This window comes from Carcharhinus amblyrhynchos, chromosome 2 (genome assembly GCF_965287045.1).
Source record: "Carcharhinus amblyrhynchos chromosome 2, sCarAmb.v2.hapA, whole genome shotgun sequence".
NCBI lineage: Eukaryota > Metazoa > Chordata > Chondrichthyes > Carcharhiniformes > Carcharhinidae > Carcharhinus > Carcharhinus amblyrhynchos.
Window position 1 is genome coordinate 116,618,484 of NC_137325.1, and position 19,077 is coordinate 116,637,560.

Consider the following 19,077-nt stretch of genomic DNA (forward strand, 5'->3'; position numbering starts at 1 on the left):
ATCATCTCCTCCTCCCTCCCCAGCCATCTCAAGTGCAGAGTGGCAGCAGGTCCCTCACCTCCAACTTTCACCCTCAACAAGCCCCACCCAACAGACTCTATCCCCTCTGGTCCTGAGTCCTTGGCATTGCCTGATGCCTAGTGGGAGGTGCCAAGGTGGCCCTTGGGCAGTGCCAGTTTCCTCTTTGGGCAGTGCTAGGGGGCCCGGCTGGCACTGATAGATGGTCACTGCCCAAGGAGCACCTCCTTGGGTAATGCCAGCCCCCATATCTCTTTGAGGTTTGTGAAAAAGGCAGTTCTGACACATAGCATGATTATGATGATGATGATGACTGGCCTGAAGGAACTGGAATGCTTACTTGGGAGCTTGAATCCAGTGATTGGCAATTGATTCATTCAATTGTGTGATATTGGATAGTTTGTGGGAAGAATTGGCTCAATTGCTACTTGGAATCTCTTAATATAAGGTTAATGAGTATAAATACTTTGCCAGTTTTGGGTTTGTGAAGAATAACACATTAAAGCCATTCCAAAAAATGGTCATCCCACGCAAAATAGCTGGGATAAGTCTCTTCATTAGTTCTCATATGGTTTACTTTGAGATACCTTTGTCATTGAGCAAGTCCTCAAGAAAAAGCACAAATGAAACTAGATGTGGAAAATGACAATGCACTTGCATTTGGGAAAGCCATGAAATTACACTTTATTTGATCAGGGCATTACTACAGATCATTGAGGTTAAGCCAGATATTTCTCATCAAAGTACATAACTTATTCACTTCAAGTTTGGTTGACAATAATTATTTGGAAATTACATTGAAAATTCACACATCCTAGTCAATATGGAATATGAAACTCTTACTGAGCAAGTTAGGATTTAATGTGACATTTGTGTCAAATATCCAATGATAGCAACACATCCTGTCGTAAGTCTTCCACTAATCAGAGAATTCAATGTCGTAGTGATAATGGACGTAAAGGCATGTGACAAGAATCAAGGGATTTTTTGTTATGCTTTGCGGATATGTGGCTGTGGTAACTAAATTTAGGTGATAAGTGGCAAAAGACAAACAGACCACCATAGACAAGATTATGGAAAAATGGGTTGGTACTGGATGAGGAACATTAACAAAATTTGGAAGAGAATTCACAAATGATGAATTCAAAGACATGTGTGAGAATTTGAATTTTATAGTCACAAATACTGTGGCTGAGATCCCATTCAGCAATGTTTAGTAGAGATGACCCATGCAGTAATCACTTAAAGATACTGACTGACAAAATGGCTTGCAAGTTGCAAACATTGCTGCCATAAACAGTGCATGATTAAAAAATCTTTGGAAATGCTTGGGATGCAGAGCCTATACCAGCTGGTATATGGAAAGAATCCACAATTGCCTTTCGTGCTGTGGGATGTGATCCCTGTTCTAGAGGAAATGACCATTAGCTCACCCCATTTGAATGCCTTACATGCAGGCAAGAAAACTTGTGTAAAGGCTAAGGTTTCAGAAATAATTTGAAGTGCACTGTGACATTATATAAGTCATGATGTGGGTATGCCGGCGTTGGACTGGCGTAAACACAGTAAAAAGTCTGACAACACCAGGTTTTAGTCCAACCGATTTATTTGATAATAGACTCACAAGCTTTCGGGGTTAGCCCCTTCGTCAGGTGAACAGAGAGTTCTGGCCTCAGACAGAGCATATAAAGCACAGACAGCTTTCGGGTTAGCCCCTTCATCAGGTGAATGGAGAATTCTGGCCTCAGACAGAGCATATAAAGCACAGACAGCTTTCGGGTTAGCCCCTTCGTCAGGTGAATGGAGAGTTCTGGCCTCAGACAGAGCATATAAAGCACAGACAGTTTAGAGATTACTGATTAGAATGCGAATCCTTACACCTAACCTGCTGTTAACAGGTTTTGAGGCAGCATTCACCTGACGAAGGGGCTAACCCCGAAAGCTTGTGAGTCTATTATCAAATAAATTGGTTGGACTAAAACCTGGTGTTGTCAGACTTTTTACTTTATATAAGACCATTTGAGATAGACTTCATTTCTGGTGATTTAGTGTATTGCCAGAAGGCCATAGAGAATGGAAATTCCAGGGAAAGTTAGAGGACGTGAGGGGAAAACTGATTATCCAACATGGGGATCAAACAATAAAAACCCATTTCTCACAGTCACTGGAATGAATAATGATTGTGATTGGGGATGACAAAAATGTCCATGGAGCTTATCCATTTCTTGCTCACTCATTTATGTATTTATTAGCGTCACAAGTAGGTTTACGATAACACTGCAATGAAGTTGCTGTGAAAATCCCCTTGTTGCCACACTCCAGCACCTGTTCGGATACACTGAAGGAGAATTTAGCATTGCAAATGCACCTAACAAGCATGTCTTTCAGACTGTGGGAGGAAATTGGAGCACCTGGAGGAAACCCATGCAGACATGGGAAGAACATGCAGACTCCGCACAGACAGTGACCCAAGTGAGGAATTGAACCCCGGTCCCTGGCATTTTGAGGCAGCATTGCTAACCATTGTGCCACTATGCCACCCCCACTCTTCTCCAAATAACACTGGCAGCTTTCCAACTTTTTCTCAAATGTCTAAAATTCATGAGTCATGTTTTAGACATCCCAGTGATGAAAACTGCATCTGTTTGAAGGCAGCTGCACTTTTACATGTGCAGCTGCCTCTGTGAATTACAGATGTACAAACTATAAACTACCTGTCCCCATCCCTCACCTAGCAAAAATGATGAGTGCGGAGTATTCAAAGTTGGGACTTCAAGAATTAGGACCAAGGCACGAAGCCATTTCGGCTTTGCAAAATACAAGGCCTAGTTTTCAATTCTAGCATTTATTATTTGTTTTTATTAATTAAATTTAAATCCCAACATGGAACTCATGTCCACAGAGCATTAGCTTCAGTCTCTGGATTAGTAGTCCAGTACATCACTGTACTGGGGCATGGGGCAAGGAACAAGGTATTTCTTGTTACACTTTGTGGATATGTTATCACCATGCCACTACACTACTGTCACCCCCTAAATTTGCAAATGGTGAAAAAATATTTAGGAAAGCAAATTGTGAAGATACAAAGGGCTCGATTTTATCATTACATTGCGCCCATTTGTGGGCATGAAAACTTGGTAAAGCTGTGCGTGAGGCAACTAGCGCAATCCGTGCCTACCTCTGTGCCGGTTCCCCCTTTACTGAGGCCGCGATTGGGACCGTGCCTGAAACAGGTGCAACGGTCTACATACATTTAATTTTCATGCATTTAAATTGACTTAATGGGCTGCATACCCAACTTTGTCAACACTTCCCCCTTTACGTATCCAGAATCAGCACAAAGCAGACATGCTCCATAGAAATCCGACTCAGATGCTCCTGTTAGTGAGGAGGTAAGTGCCAAGCATCCGACAGCTCTCTACCTGAGATTGGTGTAACTGGGGAGAAAACTGGGTCCAATGGGTCTCTGCTTGTGATTGGTGGTGGGGGCAAGTGGGGTGTAAAAGGAGTCTGCTGCCACTCTGCCTGTGATCAGTGGGGAGGGCAAGGGGGAGTCCACTGCCACTCTAGCTGAAATCAGTGGGGGAAAGGCAGGAGCGGGCCATGATCAGTCTGGGTGCGGAGGTGTGGGGGGAATAAGGGGGTCAGTAATGTTGTGGGAGTAGGGCAATGTTTGTGGGGGCCAAGGGAATGCATTATCTGGCTGGATAAGCAGACGAGCAGCATTTTATCACTTTTTTTCTCCAATGCACAGTTGGAGGTGCCGATCAGAGCTGCAGGGTTTCGGGTGCGTTAAGCTCCACCCACAGGCTTGTGCTCTGCGATGCAGACTCACTGATATTTTTGCAGACAGAATGTGTATTGGGGTCCCAGAGAACAAGTTTAAAGGCCAGAGTTGAAACATTCTCAGTTTCAAGTCCGCCCAGCACTTTGAATCAAAATGGTAAAATATGGCCCAAGGAGTCTGCAAAGCATTATAGAGAGGTTAAATTAACGGGTAAATATTTGTCAGATGGAGCATAATGTGAAAAAATGTGAGATGGTCCACTTTGGCAGGAAAAATAGAAAAGCAGAATGTTAATTAAATAGCTTTTCTGAATAATTTAAATATTGCAGTGTAGCTTCAGCCTGTCTCAAGCCAACCTATTTTTTGTCAGGCCCTAAACTGATTGTATCATGCATCATTTACAAGCACGGCTGAGATCTACTGTTCCTGATTCTTTCTCCTCTTCCCATTTTGCGAAGAAATGGGTGCAAATAGTGTGTAGGGCAGGAAATGAGCTCCTATTTGTTTAAAAATAGATATTTCAATAACTTACGAAGTGGCAATCTGACTTACCTTACACTTGGTATCTTCTGTATCTAACAGGTTAATCAGAACCTCTAGACCACCAACATCTCGGATGGCCAACTGGGATGTCTCAGTAGTCAAGTTGAAGTCTCTCATTGAGCACAAGGCAATAACAGTAGCTGTCTGGTTGCCACCCTGAAATTGTATTGAAAAGAAGATTAGACAAATATTACAATAACTAACTTTTTGTTCTATTAAAGTAGTTCATCAAGCATATTAAATTTAAAAATTTTTAAAAATTGGTAAAGCTGAACAATGAAATACATTTATAATAATTTTTTTTGAGATAGACAAAATTCTTGAAAATTGTTAAAGCGCTGTAAGTATGTTTCTTGAAAGCAATGAAGCATTTTGGACTCCTGGTGCAGCTGGACGCAGAGAATGATATCTAGTCACACCCGATATGGGGTACTGAGCCTCAGTTGAATGAGATCAGTGAATGGCAGAATGACAGCTGCATTCTGGACATCCCAAGGCAATTTATTGATGAACTAGCATGATACTTTCAACCAATGTGTCACCAGCAACAGCCCTATTTAGGGAAGGGGGCTGTTATTGATAAGGGGAAGAAATGATGAAGCAGATAGTGGCAATAAACTGTATAGAGCATTGGTAAGACCATACCTAGAGTACTGTGTACAGTTTTGGAATCCCTACTTAAGAAAAGACATACTTGCATTAGGAAAAGTTCAAATAAAATTCACTATGTTGATTGCTGGGATGAAGGGGTTGTCTTATGATGAAAGGTTGAACAGGTCAGGCCTCTAACTCATTGGAGATCAGAAACATGACAGATGAGCTTACTGAAGCATACAAAATTCTTAGGGAGCTTGGTAGGGTAGATAGGTTGCATTAAGCAGTTTGTACTTAAAAATGGAGGTTGCTTATATAAGAGTGAGATGGAGGGGAATTTCTTCTCTCAGAAGGTCATTAGCTTTTGAATGGCCTTCCATAGACAGCAGTAGCAACCGAGTCATTACAAACATTCCAGACTGAGTTAACTAGACTTTTGATCTACAAGGGAGTGAAAGGTTATGGTGGGTTGGTAGAATAGAAAGGCCACAGCATATTAGCCATTGTTTTTAATGAATGGTGGGGAAGGCTCAACCTCCAGTTCCTATTTTATCTTATGGGAATTGATTGGAAAGAAGAAGCAATCAAAAGATGTGGTTGGCAGTGGGGAGATAAGTTGAAATTGATTGGGAGAATGTTGGAAGCAATCAGGAGCAACTGGAGAGATTGGGTGAATGCCAAGCAAGAGTTGGCAACAATCTTCAGCAATATAATGGAACTCAGAGTTGTGCTCCTGCTTCTGCTACTCCTGCTAAGTTCTTTTCAAATAAATGTACCTTTTGGGTGCAATATTAAGCAATTTGTAGGCTGCATGTAGATCATGCAATTTGAAAGGAAGGGCTCAATTAGGTGTTGGGCACGCTTTTTGCATATTCAAAGAGCTTAATACTTCTTTCAAGTTTATGCCTTGGACACCCTTTTCTGCTGCCTTTAGCAATACGGCAAGCAGTATACTTTAAGTGCAAAGAATTTTCATACATTCTGCCAACCATATTGGATGCAACATCAACCAATTTATTTGCCTTCCGTATGTGCAAATTAATAGGCATAATAGCTAATTTTTTTTGCATTTTAAAAATGCATTTTACTCATTCTGATGTAATTAATCTACAGTACCTCAGTTTCACTATTCTTAACATTATATTTTCCTGATAAACCACACAATACTAATTAGCCATGTACAAGGTGGAACTGATTATAGAATAGTCAATTTCTTTTAAACCACACAATACTAATTAGCCATGTACAAGGTGGAACTGATTATAGAATAGTCAATTTCTTTTTTCAACGACACCATTCACTCATGAATATGTTAATAATAAGGAAAGCAAAATGATTTTACATGAAATACACTAAACTATGTAGGTGTGATATATCTACAAAGTTGTGTAGAATTTAACATTTACTAGCTTTTCCATAAAGATTACGTGAATCTGTACTTGCAAAGGTTCAAAGTAGGTGGTTCACAGGTCAAAATGTTATCAACTTTATTAATATGATGATCAGAGGCATTTTAACTCAGAGACAATTCTTCATTATTCCTGTAGTTGAATCCAAGCTCATATGTAACACTTTCTGAGCGTGTAAGTGAAACAATGCTTAATGGCATTAAAATGTGGCTAAGTTCTGTTTACATGTTATATTTACATGCTGAGGGAAGATAAAGAGCAAAGTGTTAAAAGTTTAGGCTTTAGTGGAAACAGTCACAAATTATATGAAAAAAACCCAGTTTTTCTGGCAATTCTATTTTAAAAATTGCAATCAGATATATGAGAAATTTAAAAGAAACCACACAAAATTTAATTTGTGTATTCAGAAGAAGTTTGATGGATTCAACAGTGAGTGTTCTCTTTGGTGGTCTTATTTATACCACTTGACAGCATTTCTTGTAAAAGAATTCAATTTTTAATTTAATTAAAATAAAGCAAAACCTATATAAGATTATTAGGACCATTTGACAAATGATACCTTATAAAAAATGCATCTTCTGGCATAAGAACAATCATATTTCAAATTAAGTGCAGATTTAACTATAACACATACCATTTTGCTGGCCTATCTAAATTTCTCCACATTAAAAATAGCTTGAGAAGATAATTTGAAGTTTCATTGTCAGTTAACAAAGTTTAAAGTAAAGCAGCTACATATCATACACTGGATAAAAGCAAAATACTGCGGATGCTTTGACAAAGTGTCATTTGAACTCAAAACGTCAGCTATTTTCTCTCCTTACAGATGCTGCCAGACCTGCTGAGATTTTTCAGCGTTTTCTCTTTTGGTTACATATCATACAGATGAAAAAGCAAGTTATAAATGTGTGCCATGAAAACTAAGTAATACAATTTTGTAGCCTGGTACCCTAAATAATACAATTTCAGAACCAATTAGTTTAAAATTGCATCGATTATCAGAGGCATGGGGCAGATAACAGTTTATTTTGGCAGTGTGGGGGGGGGGTGGTGTTGGAGGAACAGGTGTAGCCAAACAGGTCATCTGAAATGGCGTTTTGTAAAGCACTCTGGGACAACTGGGCAAGAAACTAAACCAACAGGCTGCAGTTTAAAGACAGACAAACTGCATCAGGCTGCAACCCTGATGAGTGAATACACAGGATATGGGCCATCTCCAGGATGAAAGAGACATTCTGGTCACACTGGGTTGTGTGCCAGACATAGGGGCACTGGGAATCCTTATTTAGGAGGAAGGTATGTGACCTATGTGCCTACAACACCTACAGGCATGGCTGCTGGGGACACACCCAGAGATCGGTGTGGTAGCACCTGATTGAACTCTTATCGATCAGGGTGATCAAGTCCTGATCGATTGATTGGCAATGGCCAAAAAAGGGATGTGAAACCAAACGGGGTATAAAGGGTGCTGCACAAGCAGGAATCTCTCTCTCTCTCTCTCTCTGACCCCACGAATGAGCTACAACGATGGAGAGCCACCACACCTGAGAAGGAAGGAAAGAAAGAAGATCAGAGCTAGAGTGCCACGCCAGACCAAAGGACCAGGCTACGCAGACAACTACCAAGACCAGTGCAGAGATAAAGGCCAATATCTGTTTGGGTACTTGTCAGTCGCGCAAAGTTAAGTCAAGGTCTTGTACTGTACTTGAATTCTAGTATTTTCTGTAAGATAACTTATTGTTGGTCGGGTGGGTGATTATTGATTGTGTGGGTTTAAATAAATATTGTTTGTACTAATAAAGTTATCTGTCCACCGTATAAGGGTTAAAACAGACTGATTCTACAACAGTTGGCGTCCAACGTGGGGCATCGATAGGAAGTAACTTTGTTGCTCCGATATCGAACCCCACAGACTCTATATTGAATGGTTATTTAAAACTCAGAGCTGACAGGTGTAAACTCCTTACTGGACAAATAACTCCTTTCGGGAAATTGTTTATTGTGCGTGTATTGTTACTAACAAGGAGGATAGGGTAAACTCTGTAGGTTTGTATTAGAACCCAGAGGGATTAGGACCGGAACATAGCATAAAGCCATACCCGCAGTCCGATCGCCTCCCTACCCCTTGTCGTTAAATATAGAATGGCAGGAAACAGTATAGAGGCAGAGAAGTGTCCCATGTGGGAAAAAAAAATCAGGGAATATATTAAGAAGAAAGGGTGGCCCCTATGGGCAGAATCTTGTGCCAGTACTGAGACGGGACTGGGATCCGTAGGGCAGAAGTATTGGGATGATCTAAGGAAAGTTCAGGGAAAACGGGCAAACAAATATGAGAAACAGATTGCTATTGTGAGCCGCTTCGGACAGCTGCTAGGTACAGAAAAGGAGTTAAACACAGTTCGTAAGGAACTGGAGGAATCAAAACAGGCACAGGTGGAAAAGGAGGAGGAGATTAAGAAACTAAAGGAACAGCAGCAGGAGAGGACAGAACAGATAAAAGCCGAAAAGGACAGAGAGATAGGTGAATTAAGGCGAACCAACCAGGCAAATTTCTTACATCTGGGCAATTTTCAAACCCAGTATGAGAGAGCCTACCAAGACGCCCAGCGTGCTGTCTTGGCCAGAGATGAAGCCGAGCAAGCAGTAGCACGATTGGAAGCTAAATGCACTGACCTGCAGGCTGCTATAAAAGCGCTACATCAAGCCAGTAAAGAACAGAGACGTGCAACTGCTGACCACTCCAAATGCCAACGAGAAATCTCACGCTGGAATCCCTATTATCAGTTCAAAATGGATTTATGTGTGCCTTCGGGACAGTAGAGGAAAAGGGGATAGAGAATGCAGACTGGGGAGAGTTAAAGGAGAATGCCAGATTTTATGTTATGCAAACTGAGAGTTGGGGTCCACCACCATCTTTCCCAGGGGAAGTCATACCCACTGCACCCCCAGATTCACCTCCAATACCGATGCATCCAGTGATGACTGAACGTCGGACAGAAGGGGTTCAGGACCCTGTTGTTACATACACGACTCCATTTACGGTGGCACAATTGGCTGAGATCGCAAATAAAATCACAACTTTTGAGCCATCGGCTGACCCATACAGTTTCTTTGAGGATGTCAGGCAGCAAAAGATAATGCATGGGCTAGATGAGAGGGAGGAGGTGAAGCTGATAGTCATGTGCTTAAGCAAGTCTGTATGGTCTGCCCTACCAATCCCTCAAGATGTGGGGAAGGAACATTAAACGAAATTAAGGAAGCGACATTGACTGCGATAGGATTTAATAAAGGGGATCCTGTAGATGGGTTAGATAAATGCAGACAGAGGAAAGGGGAACATCAGACTGCCTTTGCCAGTTGTTTGTGGATCCACTTCACAGGAGTATATGGGGAATTAGATCGGGCTAGATTAAATGAAGCTGATTAATCCAAATGGGCTAGGACATTAGTGTCGCATACTATAGGGGAGGCAAGAAAGCCTGTGCTAATTTTGACCCTGCAGAAACCACACACAATGAAGCATGGGTTCTCCGATGCTTAGCTCGAATCTGGGAACAGGAAGTTCAGGGAGCCCCAATGTCACGGCCAGAAAAGGAGGCAAAAATGCTTCCGATGAGGGCTAGTCAGGGTCCAGTATGGAGAAACAGAGGTAGAGGGGATCACCAGTACCAGAGAAGTACAGGTCTACCTTACACAGCAGCCCCAGGGAGAGATAGAGGGACATGTTTTAATTGTGGGCAGTCGGGACACTTTGCCCGAGATTCTAGGGCACCAAATTTCAGAGGACCAGCAAACCCTGCACACACATACAACCCTGCTGATCGCCGACACAGGGGACCACAAGGCCGCACAGAACATAGGCCCAACCCCTGACGCCGAGAACGATATAGAGCTGAGCCCAGAGGCCCACGCCCACAAGTACAGTGTTACACCTGCGGGCATAAGAACATAACAAATAGGAGCAGGAGTAGGCCATCTAGCCCTTCGAGCCTGCCCCGCCATTCAATAAGATCATGGCTGATCTGTCGTGGCTCAGTTCCACTTTCCCGCCCTCTCCCCATAACCCTTAATCCCCTCTCTTATCAAAAACCCATCAACCCGCATCTTAAAAATATTTAGCGAGGCAGCCTCCACCACTTCAACGGGCAGAGAATTCCAGAGATTCACCACCCTTTGAGTGAAGAAGTTCCTCCTCAACTCCGTTCTAAACCGCCCCCCCTTTATCTTGAGGCTGTGCCCCCTAGTCCTATTATCCTTTCTGAGCGGGAAGAGTCTCTCCACCTCTATCCTATCCATCCCATTCATCATCTTATACGTCTCAATGAGATCTCCCCTCATTCTTCTAAACTCTAACGAGTACAAGCCTAGTTTATTCAGCCTCTCCTCATAGCTCAACCCCCTCAACTCCGGCATCAGCCTAGTAAACCTCCTCTGCACTCCCTCCAAGGCCAAAATATCCTTGCGTAAGTACGGCGACCAAAACTTCACACAGTACTCCAGCTGCGGCCTCACCAATGCCCTAAACAGCCGCAGCAAGACCTCGCTACTTTTATATTCAATCCCCCTCGCTATGAAGGCCAGCATCCCATTAGCCTTCCTGATCACCTGCTGCACCTGCAAGCTGGGTTTTTGCGACTCATGCACAAGGACCCCAAGGTCCCTCTGCACCGTCGCCTGCTGCAGTTTTTTGCCACGTAAGTGATAATCCTTCCTACCATTATTCCTACCAAAGTGGACCATCTCGCACTTGCCAACATTAAATTCCATTTGCCATTTCCTGGCCCATTCGCCCAGCCTATCTAGATCCTTCTGTAGACTCGCCACACCCTCCGCACAATTTGCCTTTCCTCCAATCTTGGTGTCATCAGCAAATTTCGACACCCTACACTCGGTTCCCTCCTCCAGATCATCTATATAAATGGTAAATAGCTGAGGCCCCAGCACCGACCCCTGAGGCACTCCACTAGTCACCATCCGCCAATCCGAATAGCACCCATTGACCCCCACTCTCTGCCTCCTATTTGACAACCAATCCTCTATCCACACTAACACCCTACCCCCAACTCCCTGTCCCCTGACCTTCTGCAATAACCTCCTGTGAGGTACCTTGTCAAACGCCTTCTGAAAATCCAGAAAGACCACATCCACCAGCTCTCCTCTATCCACCGCCCTAGACACATCCTCATAGAACTCCAGTAAATTTGTCAGACACAACTTCCCTTTAATGAAACCGTGCTGCATCTGCTCTATCAAGCAATTCCTCTCAAGATGCCTCGCTATTTCCTCCTTGATGACGGATTCTAACATTTTATCTACAACAGACGTTAAACTAACCGGCCTATAATTCCCTGCCTTTTGCCTGCCACCCTTCTTAAACAACGGCGTAACATTAGCCGCTTTCCAATCTTCCGGCACTTCCCCGGAATCCAGCGACGTCTGGAAAATAACCACCAAGGCATCCACTATAACCTCCGCCATTTCTTTCAGAACCCTCGGATGCATTCCATCCGGTCCTGGCGACTTGTCCACAATCAGTCCCTCCAGTCTGTCGAGCACCTCCTCTCTAGTAACAGTAATGTCATTAAGACCCTCCAGTCCTACCACCTTTCCATCTCTAACACCCGGCAAATTATTCACGTCCTCCTCCGTGAAGACAGAAACAAAAAAGTTATTCAGGACCTCAGCCATATCCCCATCCCCTACCACGAAGTCCCCCTTCTCATCCTCTAAGGGACCAACGTTCACCCTAGCCAGCCTCTTCCTTTTTATATATTTATAAAAACTCTTGCTATCCTTTTTTATATTAAGCGCAAGCCCAGCGTCATAGTTTCTCCTACCCTTCTTTATCATCTTCTTTGTCAATCTTTGTTGACATTTAAACCTCTCCCAATCCTCTTCTCGCCCACTACTCTTTGCTACTCTAAACGCCTCCGCTTTTAATTTAACACTTTCCTTCACCTCCTTCGTTATCCACGGCTTATTACCTCTCCTCCTACGGTCCTTTTTGACCATCGGAATAAATTTCTGCTGAGCACCAAGAAAGATCTCCTTAAAGATCCTCCACTACTCCTCAGCAGACCTACCTTCCAACGCGCTCCCCCAGTCCACATTCGCCAATTCTTCTCTCATCCTACCGTACTCCCCTCTGTTCAAACAAAGGACACACGTCCGGGAATCCACTTTGTCCTCCTCCATCTGCACCAGAAACTCCACCATACAATGATCACTCTCCCCAAGAGGATCCTTCACCGCAAGGTCCCTAATTCTACCCGCCTCATTACATAGCACCAGATCCAAGATAGCTCGCTCCCTCGTCGGCTCCAACACACACTGTTCGAGGAAACTATCCCGGCAGCATTCCAAGAACTCCTCCTCGAGCTCACCGCGTCCAACATGGGTTGACCAATCTATATGTAGATTGAAATCCCCCATAACTACAGCTGTCCCATTCCTGCACGCCGCACTTATTTGCGCGTTAACAGCCCGCCCCACCTCTAGATCATTATTTGGGGGTCTATAGACGACACCCACCAGCGTCTTCCTCCCTTTGCTGTTCCTAATCTCTACCCACAACGATTCCGCTTTCTGCTCCTTGGCTCCAATATCATCCCTTGCTACCACCCTGATGCTATCCTTAATCAGCAGAGCTACACCCCCCCCTTTTCCCTCCTGCCTATTCTTCCTACACACTTGATATCCCTGGACATTCAGCTCCTAGTCCCTGTCACCTTGCAGCCACGTCTCTGTAATGGCCACCAGATCATATCCATTTGTGCTGATCTGCGCCACCAGCTCATCCACTTTATTCCGAATGCTTCGTGCATTCAGGTAAAGTGCCTTCATCCCAGCCTTCACCTGGACCGTATTTGCGTAACGCCACCAACCATACTCACGCCCCCTACTCCCTCTATTATTGGGACATCCTCGGCCTCTTCCCTTACATGTACCCTCTCCTCAACTTTAGCCCCCGTAACGTCACCTACCCTCGCACCCTCCCCCCCCCCCCTAATTAGCTTAAGGCCCTGTCTACACTCCTCTTTACTCTATTTAAGAACATAAGAGCATAAGAAATAGGAGCAGGAGTAGGCCATCTGGCCCTTCGAGCCTGCCCCGCCATTCAATAAGATCATGGCTGATCTGTCGTGGCTCAGTTCCACTTTCCCGCCCTCTCCCCATAACCCTTAATCCCCTCTCTTATCAAAAACCCATCAACCCGCTTCTTAAAAATATTTAGCGAGGCAGCCTCCACCACTTCAACGGGCAGAGAATTCCAGAGATTCACCACCCTTTGAGTGAAGAAGTTCCTCCTCAACTCCGTTCTAAACCGCCCCCCCTTTATCTTGAGGCTGTGCCCCCTAGTCCTACTGTCTTTTTTGAGCGGGAAGAGTCTCTCCACCTCTATCCTATCCATCCCATTCATCATCTTATACGTCTCAATGAGATCTCCCCTCATTCTTCTAAACTCTAACGAGTACAAGCCTAGTTTATTCAGCCTCTCCTCATAGCTCAACCCCCTCAACTCCGGTATCAGCCTAGTAAACCTCCTCTGCACTCCCTCCAAGGCCAAAATATCCTTGCGCAGGTGCGGCGCCCAAAACTGCACACAATACTCCAGCTGCAGCCTCACCAATGCCCTATACAGCTGCAGCAAGACCTCCCTACTTTTATATTCAATCCCCCTCGCTATGAAGGCCAGCATCCCATTCGCCTTCCTGACCACCTGCTGCACCTGCAGGCACTCTGGTCCCAGCACGGTTCAGACCAACCCCATCCCACCCGAACAGGTCCCACCTACCCCAATACTGATGCCAATGCCCCATAAATTCAAACCCATTCCTCCCACACCAATCCCTGAGCCACCCATTCACTTCCTTAATCCTATCTACCCTACGCCCGTCTGCACTCGGTTCAGGCAGTAGCCCAGAGATAACCACCTTGTCGGTTCTACTCTTTAATTCCATTCCCAGCTTCTCATACTCCCTCCCCAGATCCTCAGTTCGCATTTTGCCTACGTCATTGGCACCCACATGTACCACAACGACCGGATTCTCACCCTCCCACTCCAGGTTCCTCTGCAGCCCAGATGCGACATCCCGGACCCGAGCACCAGGCAGACAACACACCCTTCTGTGCACTTTGTCATTGTGACAAAGGACAGTGTCAATACCCTTCACCCCACTATCCCCAATCACTACTACGTTCCTTTTCACCTTCTCCTTGCCTATGTCCTGCTGCATCACTGTACCGTGTGCAGTTTGCTCACCAATCTCACCTCCCTCGTCCTCGTCCAGACTGGAAGCAAGAGCCTCAAACCTGTTATGCAGATTGAATGGCTGAGGCCTCCTCTCCCCACCCTCCTTCCTCCTCTCCCCACCCCCAACTACCCCACACAACCATCTCAGCAGTTCCCTGACGATGGACCCCAACCCATGTCCCTCGAAGGACCGGCCCGACAAGCAACTACAACCCCCACCCAGTATCCCCAGGACCAACAGATACACCCACGGTCCCCGCTCCAATTTACAGAGCTTCAGGAATAAAACCACGTCCCAGGGGACCCCGATGAAAAGGATGGGGAACCCTATGGCGCCCCTGGTACTGGGACTCCCAGAACTGTTTGACCTGGCGCTCGCTACCAGCGATGGTACCTGGCAGCCAAAGCCCACCCACGTAGGTTCCCTTCACTAAGGAAGAATCAGGACATCACAGTCCAGATTGTCAATAGCTTTATCCATCCACTCCATGCATCACCCAATTGACATTTTATTTTAACGCTCTGCAAATTCCTCACCCCACTCAACCCCATTAAACACTGATTGCTGACCAACCCTTCGTATGACACTATTGGGCCTTTATTATTCATTTATTTCTTTCTTTGTTCTTTTTTAATTAAGAGGAGGGGTGAGTCATACGACATTCTTGTAATGAAATTGGAAAGAGAATCAGATATTAATAAGAATTAATAGGTGCTACTTTGATCTCCCCCAGAATGAACTACATACTTCTCTGCTATCTGGGATTCCTCGTCTCAGACCGAACCACAGACACCACCTTAACCAAAGACCAGAAGAGCAGCCTACGATACACCAGATATATGTGGTTCACCCCACCAGAAGCAGGCAAATGTGAGGATGGCATCCTATGGGTACACCCCAATAAGAGTATCACCCATGGGTGTAATAACCAAAGACTGGTGTACAGGAAAGATAATGGGAGCTCTGATTACTGCTCCCTAAGGACGACCCTCACTAGTGACTGGAATTCAGTAGAACAATGTTTATAGGAAGGCTGCCATTTTACGATTTATATTAATGAGCCATTAGAAATTCTACTACCAAAATGTGTCTTGGATATGCGAATACTTTATTCTAACGTATGTTTAAATGTTGGTTTATAATGAATTTATTATAGTAATGGTGTTTGGAATATCTGATTGTCTGTATTTGTGGGTAACTAGCTTATTGTAATAATGGGGTTTAGAATATGTGGTTGCTTGTATTTGTATTGTAGACTGTAGTTGTCTGTAGCTTCTGGAATATGTCGTAGGGATGTATCATTACTGTATATGTCAATACCTGAGCCTTGCTCGACTGTTGAGTGACTGGGGAATTCCTGACAGATATTGGTCCTGAGTTTGTGATCCATCATGCTTCACGTTCAGGATCAAAGGGGGGAATGTAGCCAAACAGACTATCTAAAATGGCATTTTGTAAAGCATTCCGGGACAACTGGGCAAGAAACTAAACTGACAGGCTGCAGTTTAAAGACAGACAAGCAGGCTGCAACCCTGATGAGTGAATACACAGGATATGGGCCATCTCCAGGATGAAAGAGACTTTCTGGTCACACTGGGTTGTGTGCCAGACATAGTGGCACCGTGAATCCTTATTTAGGAGGAAGGTATGTGACCTATGTGCCTACAACACCTACTGGCATGGCTGCTGGGGACACACCCAGAGATCGGTGTGGTAGCACCTGATTGAACTCTTATCGATCAGGGTGATCAAGTCCTGATCGATTGATTGGCAATGGCCAAAAAAGGGATGTGAAACCAAACGGGGTATAAAGGGTGCTGCACAAGCAGGAATCTCTCTCTCTCTCTCTGACCCCACGAACGAGCTACAACGATGGAGAGCCACCACACCTGAGAAGGAAGGAAAGAAAGAAGATCAGAGCCAGAGTGCCACACCAGACCAAACGACCAGGCTACGCAGACAACTACCAAGACCAGTGCAGAGATAAAGGCCAATATCTGTTCGGGTACTTGTCAGTCGCGCAAAGTTAAGTCAAGGTCTTGTACTTGATTTCTAGTATTTTCTGTAAAATAAGCTATTGTTGACCGGGTGGGTGATTATTGATTGTGTGGGTTTAAATAAATATTGTTTGTACTAATAAGATGTCTACTCAAAGTTATTTGTCCACTGTATAAGGGTTAAAACCGACTGATTTTACAACACAGGTCAGTATTATGAGAGAAATGGCCCAGAGGAGATGCCTGTCTGCTGAAATGAGGTGTTCCCATCCTCAATGATAAGGTACATCAGTGCAAAAGATAAGGCTGAAACAACTACAATGATCTTCAGCCAGAAGTGCTGAGTGGATGATCCACCTTGGCCTCTTCCAGAGGTGCCTACCATCTCACATGCCAGTCTTCAGCCATTTCAATTTACTCCATGTGATATCAAGAATTGGCAGAAGGCACTGGATATTTCAAAGGCTATGGGCCCTAACAACATTCCGTCAAAAGCGCTGATGAGTTTTGTTCCAGAACTAGCTGTGCCCTAAGCCAAACTATTTGAGTACAGCTACAACACTGGAATCTTCTGCCTGGACCACTCTACCCTGTGACGACTCTCAACTCCTGGCCAAACTGATCCCTCCTTCTGTCCTACGATCAGTGGCCTGGCCTGACGCCCCTCTTGTGATTGGCAGTCCGACTCCCCCCCGCATGATCAGCAGCTGATGCCCTAGTGATTGGTGGCCTGACCTGCTGCCATGGCCAGCCCCGATTGTTCCACTCCCTCCACCCACCGATCCCCAGTGCACAGAGGCTGTGGGTTCCCTCTTCATCCTCCCACCAATCCTTCGTGCAGAACAGCAATGTGTCATCCCCCCATTTCCCATCAATCCCCAGTGCAGAATGGTGGCAGGTTCCTCACCTCCCACCCACCCTCACCACCAACCTGCCGCCCCCCCCGTAGGCCCCACTCCCCTCTGCCCCTGCCCTTTTGGCACCAGCCGGCCTCCAACCTTCCTGTGGTGTTTCAATGACCTCCAGTTCTACTAGTGAGGCCATCATGACTTGTCCCCGCTGCTGGGGACCAGCTGTGATTCTCATCAGAGAAAACCTCTTCTGGCAAGGTCTCAGAGACAAATGAGCCCAGATAATAATGTCCCAGGCTTATTAATTCAATGCAAAAGTGATTTAAATATAATTTTAAAAAATATTCGCCAGATACCTGGTGCCAGTAAGATCATGAGGGGCAAAAAATCAAGCGTAAACCTGATTTCCCAACTCTCGCACAATCTTACTGGCTTGCCCCGCCTATCGGCCACTGGGCACAAAGTAAGATCACCTCCGACATCTCATGATCTGCATCACCACTGATATGCATTGAATGGCATGAAGTTGCAGTATTTGTGTGGTAGTACACATTACCCTAACCACAGAAAGCTATGTCTTGTCATGTGAAAAAAATCTTTTAATGATGTGATAATTGTTAATTACTGCCAATCAGCTCCTCCAGCACTGAAAATTAGCTATCACAAGTATGTAGGCTCATTCCTTCAGGAATGTTTGTGACAGTTATACAGGGTGAGGTAGGGAGGGAAAGGGTTAATGAATTTTGTACCTAGAATATATCACAAACAAAACCCTTCATCATGGCTGATCTTCCCAGGCTTATATTGCTCCTGGTGTTAATGTAAATTACTTGTTCATGTCTTTCATTCTTTAACTCTTGTAAAGACAAATGGTCAGATGTGAATGTAAAGACAAATGGTCATATGTGAATATAGATGGTCAGGTGTGAATGTTATTTTGCAGACATTGCAAGCCTTGCCTGTTTATGTTAACTGAACAAATAACTTCAAGGACAGCAGTCACAGGCATGATAACTGAAAGAGGAAGATCAAAGACCCTGCCCAGAATTGGAAGTTTATGTCACACTTGTTACTAAGACTTGCAGTCCGTTCTTAGGAACCAGTTCTCCTAAAGCTCTAGAATAAAAGTCAGAGCTTTGAAATAAAAACCACTGTATTTTGACTCACTAATAGTCTCAGAGGTATTATTTTACCTACAACAATTTGGTGCCGAAACCCGGGATCTGTTTGCGGGCTCAGGTTGAATGGCCACAATCTGGCTACTGGAATAGATCACCAAACTTAATAAGATGAGTCAAACTACAGTGGGGAATCATCTGTGCTGAGAGTCTGTACTGAGAGTCTGTGATGAGAGTCTGTGAGAGTATGGAAGAGGTCTGAACTGAACATATACAGACAAGGAGGCATTTGTCTTTAAAACACCAGCCTTAGACCGGTCGTTAAGAGGGGAAATCCCCCACGCGATGGTCAGGAATTTGAAGTGGGTGTAAAAGACTGGAGAAAGATGCCTGGAGTGTGATATTCAGACGTAAAAGAGACTGTTTAAAGTGATTACCACAGTTGAAGGAAAAGAGGTTTAATAGTGTACATCTAATAGTGTAAGCTTACAAGTGTAAGCGGTTA

At 44.5% G+C, this 19,077-nt stretch overlaps 1 protein-coding gene across 2 annotated transcripts in view; it reads right to left on the reverse strand.

Moving 5' to 3' along the window:
- odad2 (outer dynein arm docking complex subunit 2) overlaps positions 1-19,077 on the reverse strand; it is a 271,432-nt gene that overhangs the window by 121,548 nt on the left and 130,807 nt on the right. For both annotated transcript variants that reach the window (XM_080217382.1, XM_080217373.1), the window contains exon 11: positions 4,358-4,504. In XM_080217382.1, the coding sequence (XP_080073508.1) occupies positions 4,358-4,504 (147 nt within the window). The remainder of the gene's footprint in view (positions 1-4,357; positions 4,505-19,077) is intronic.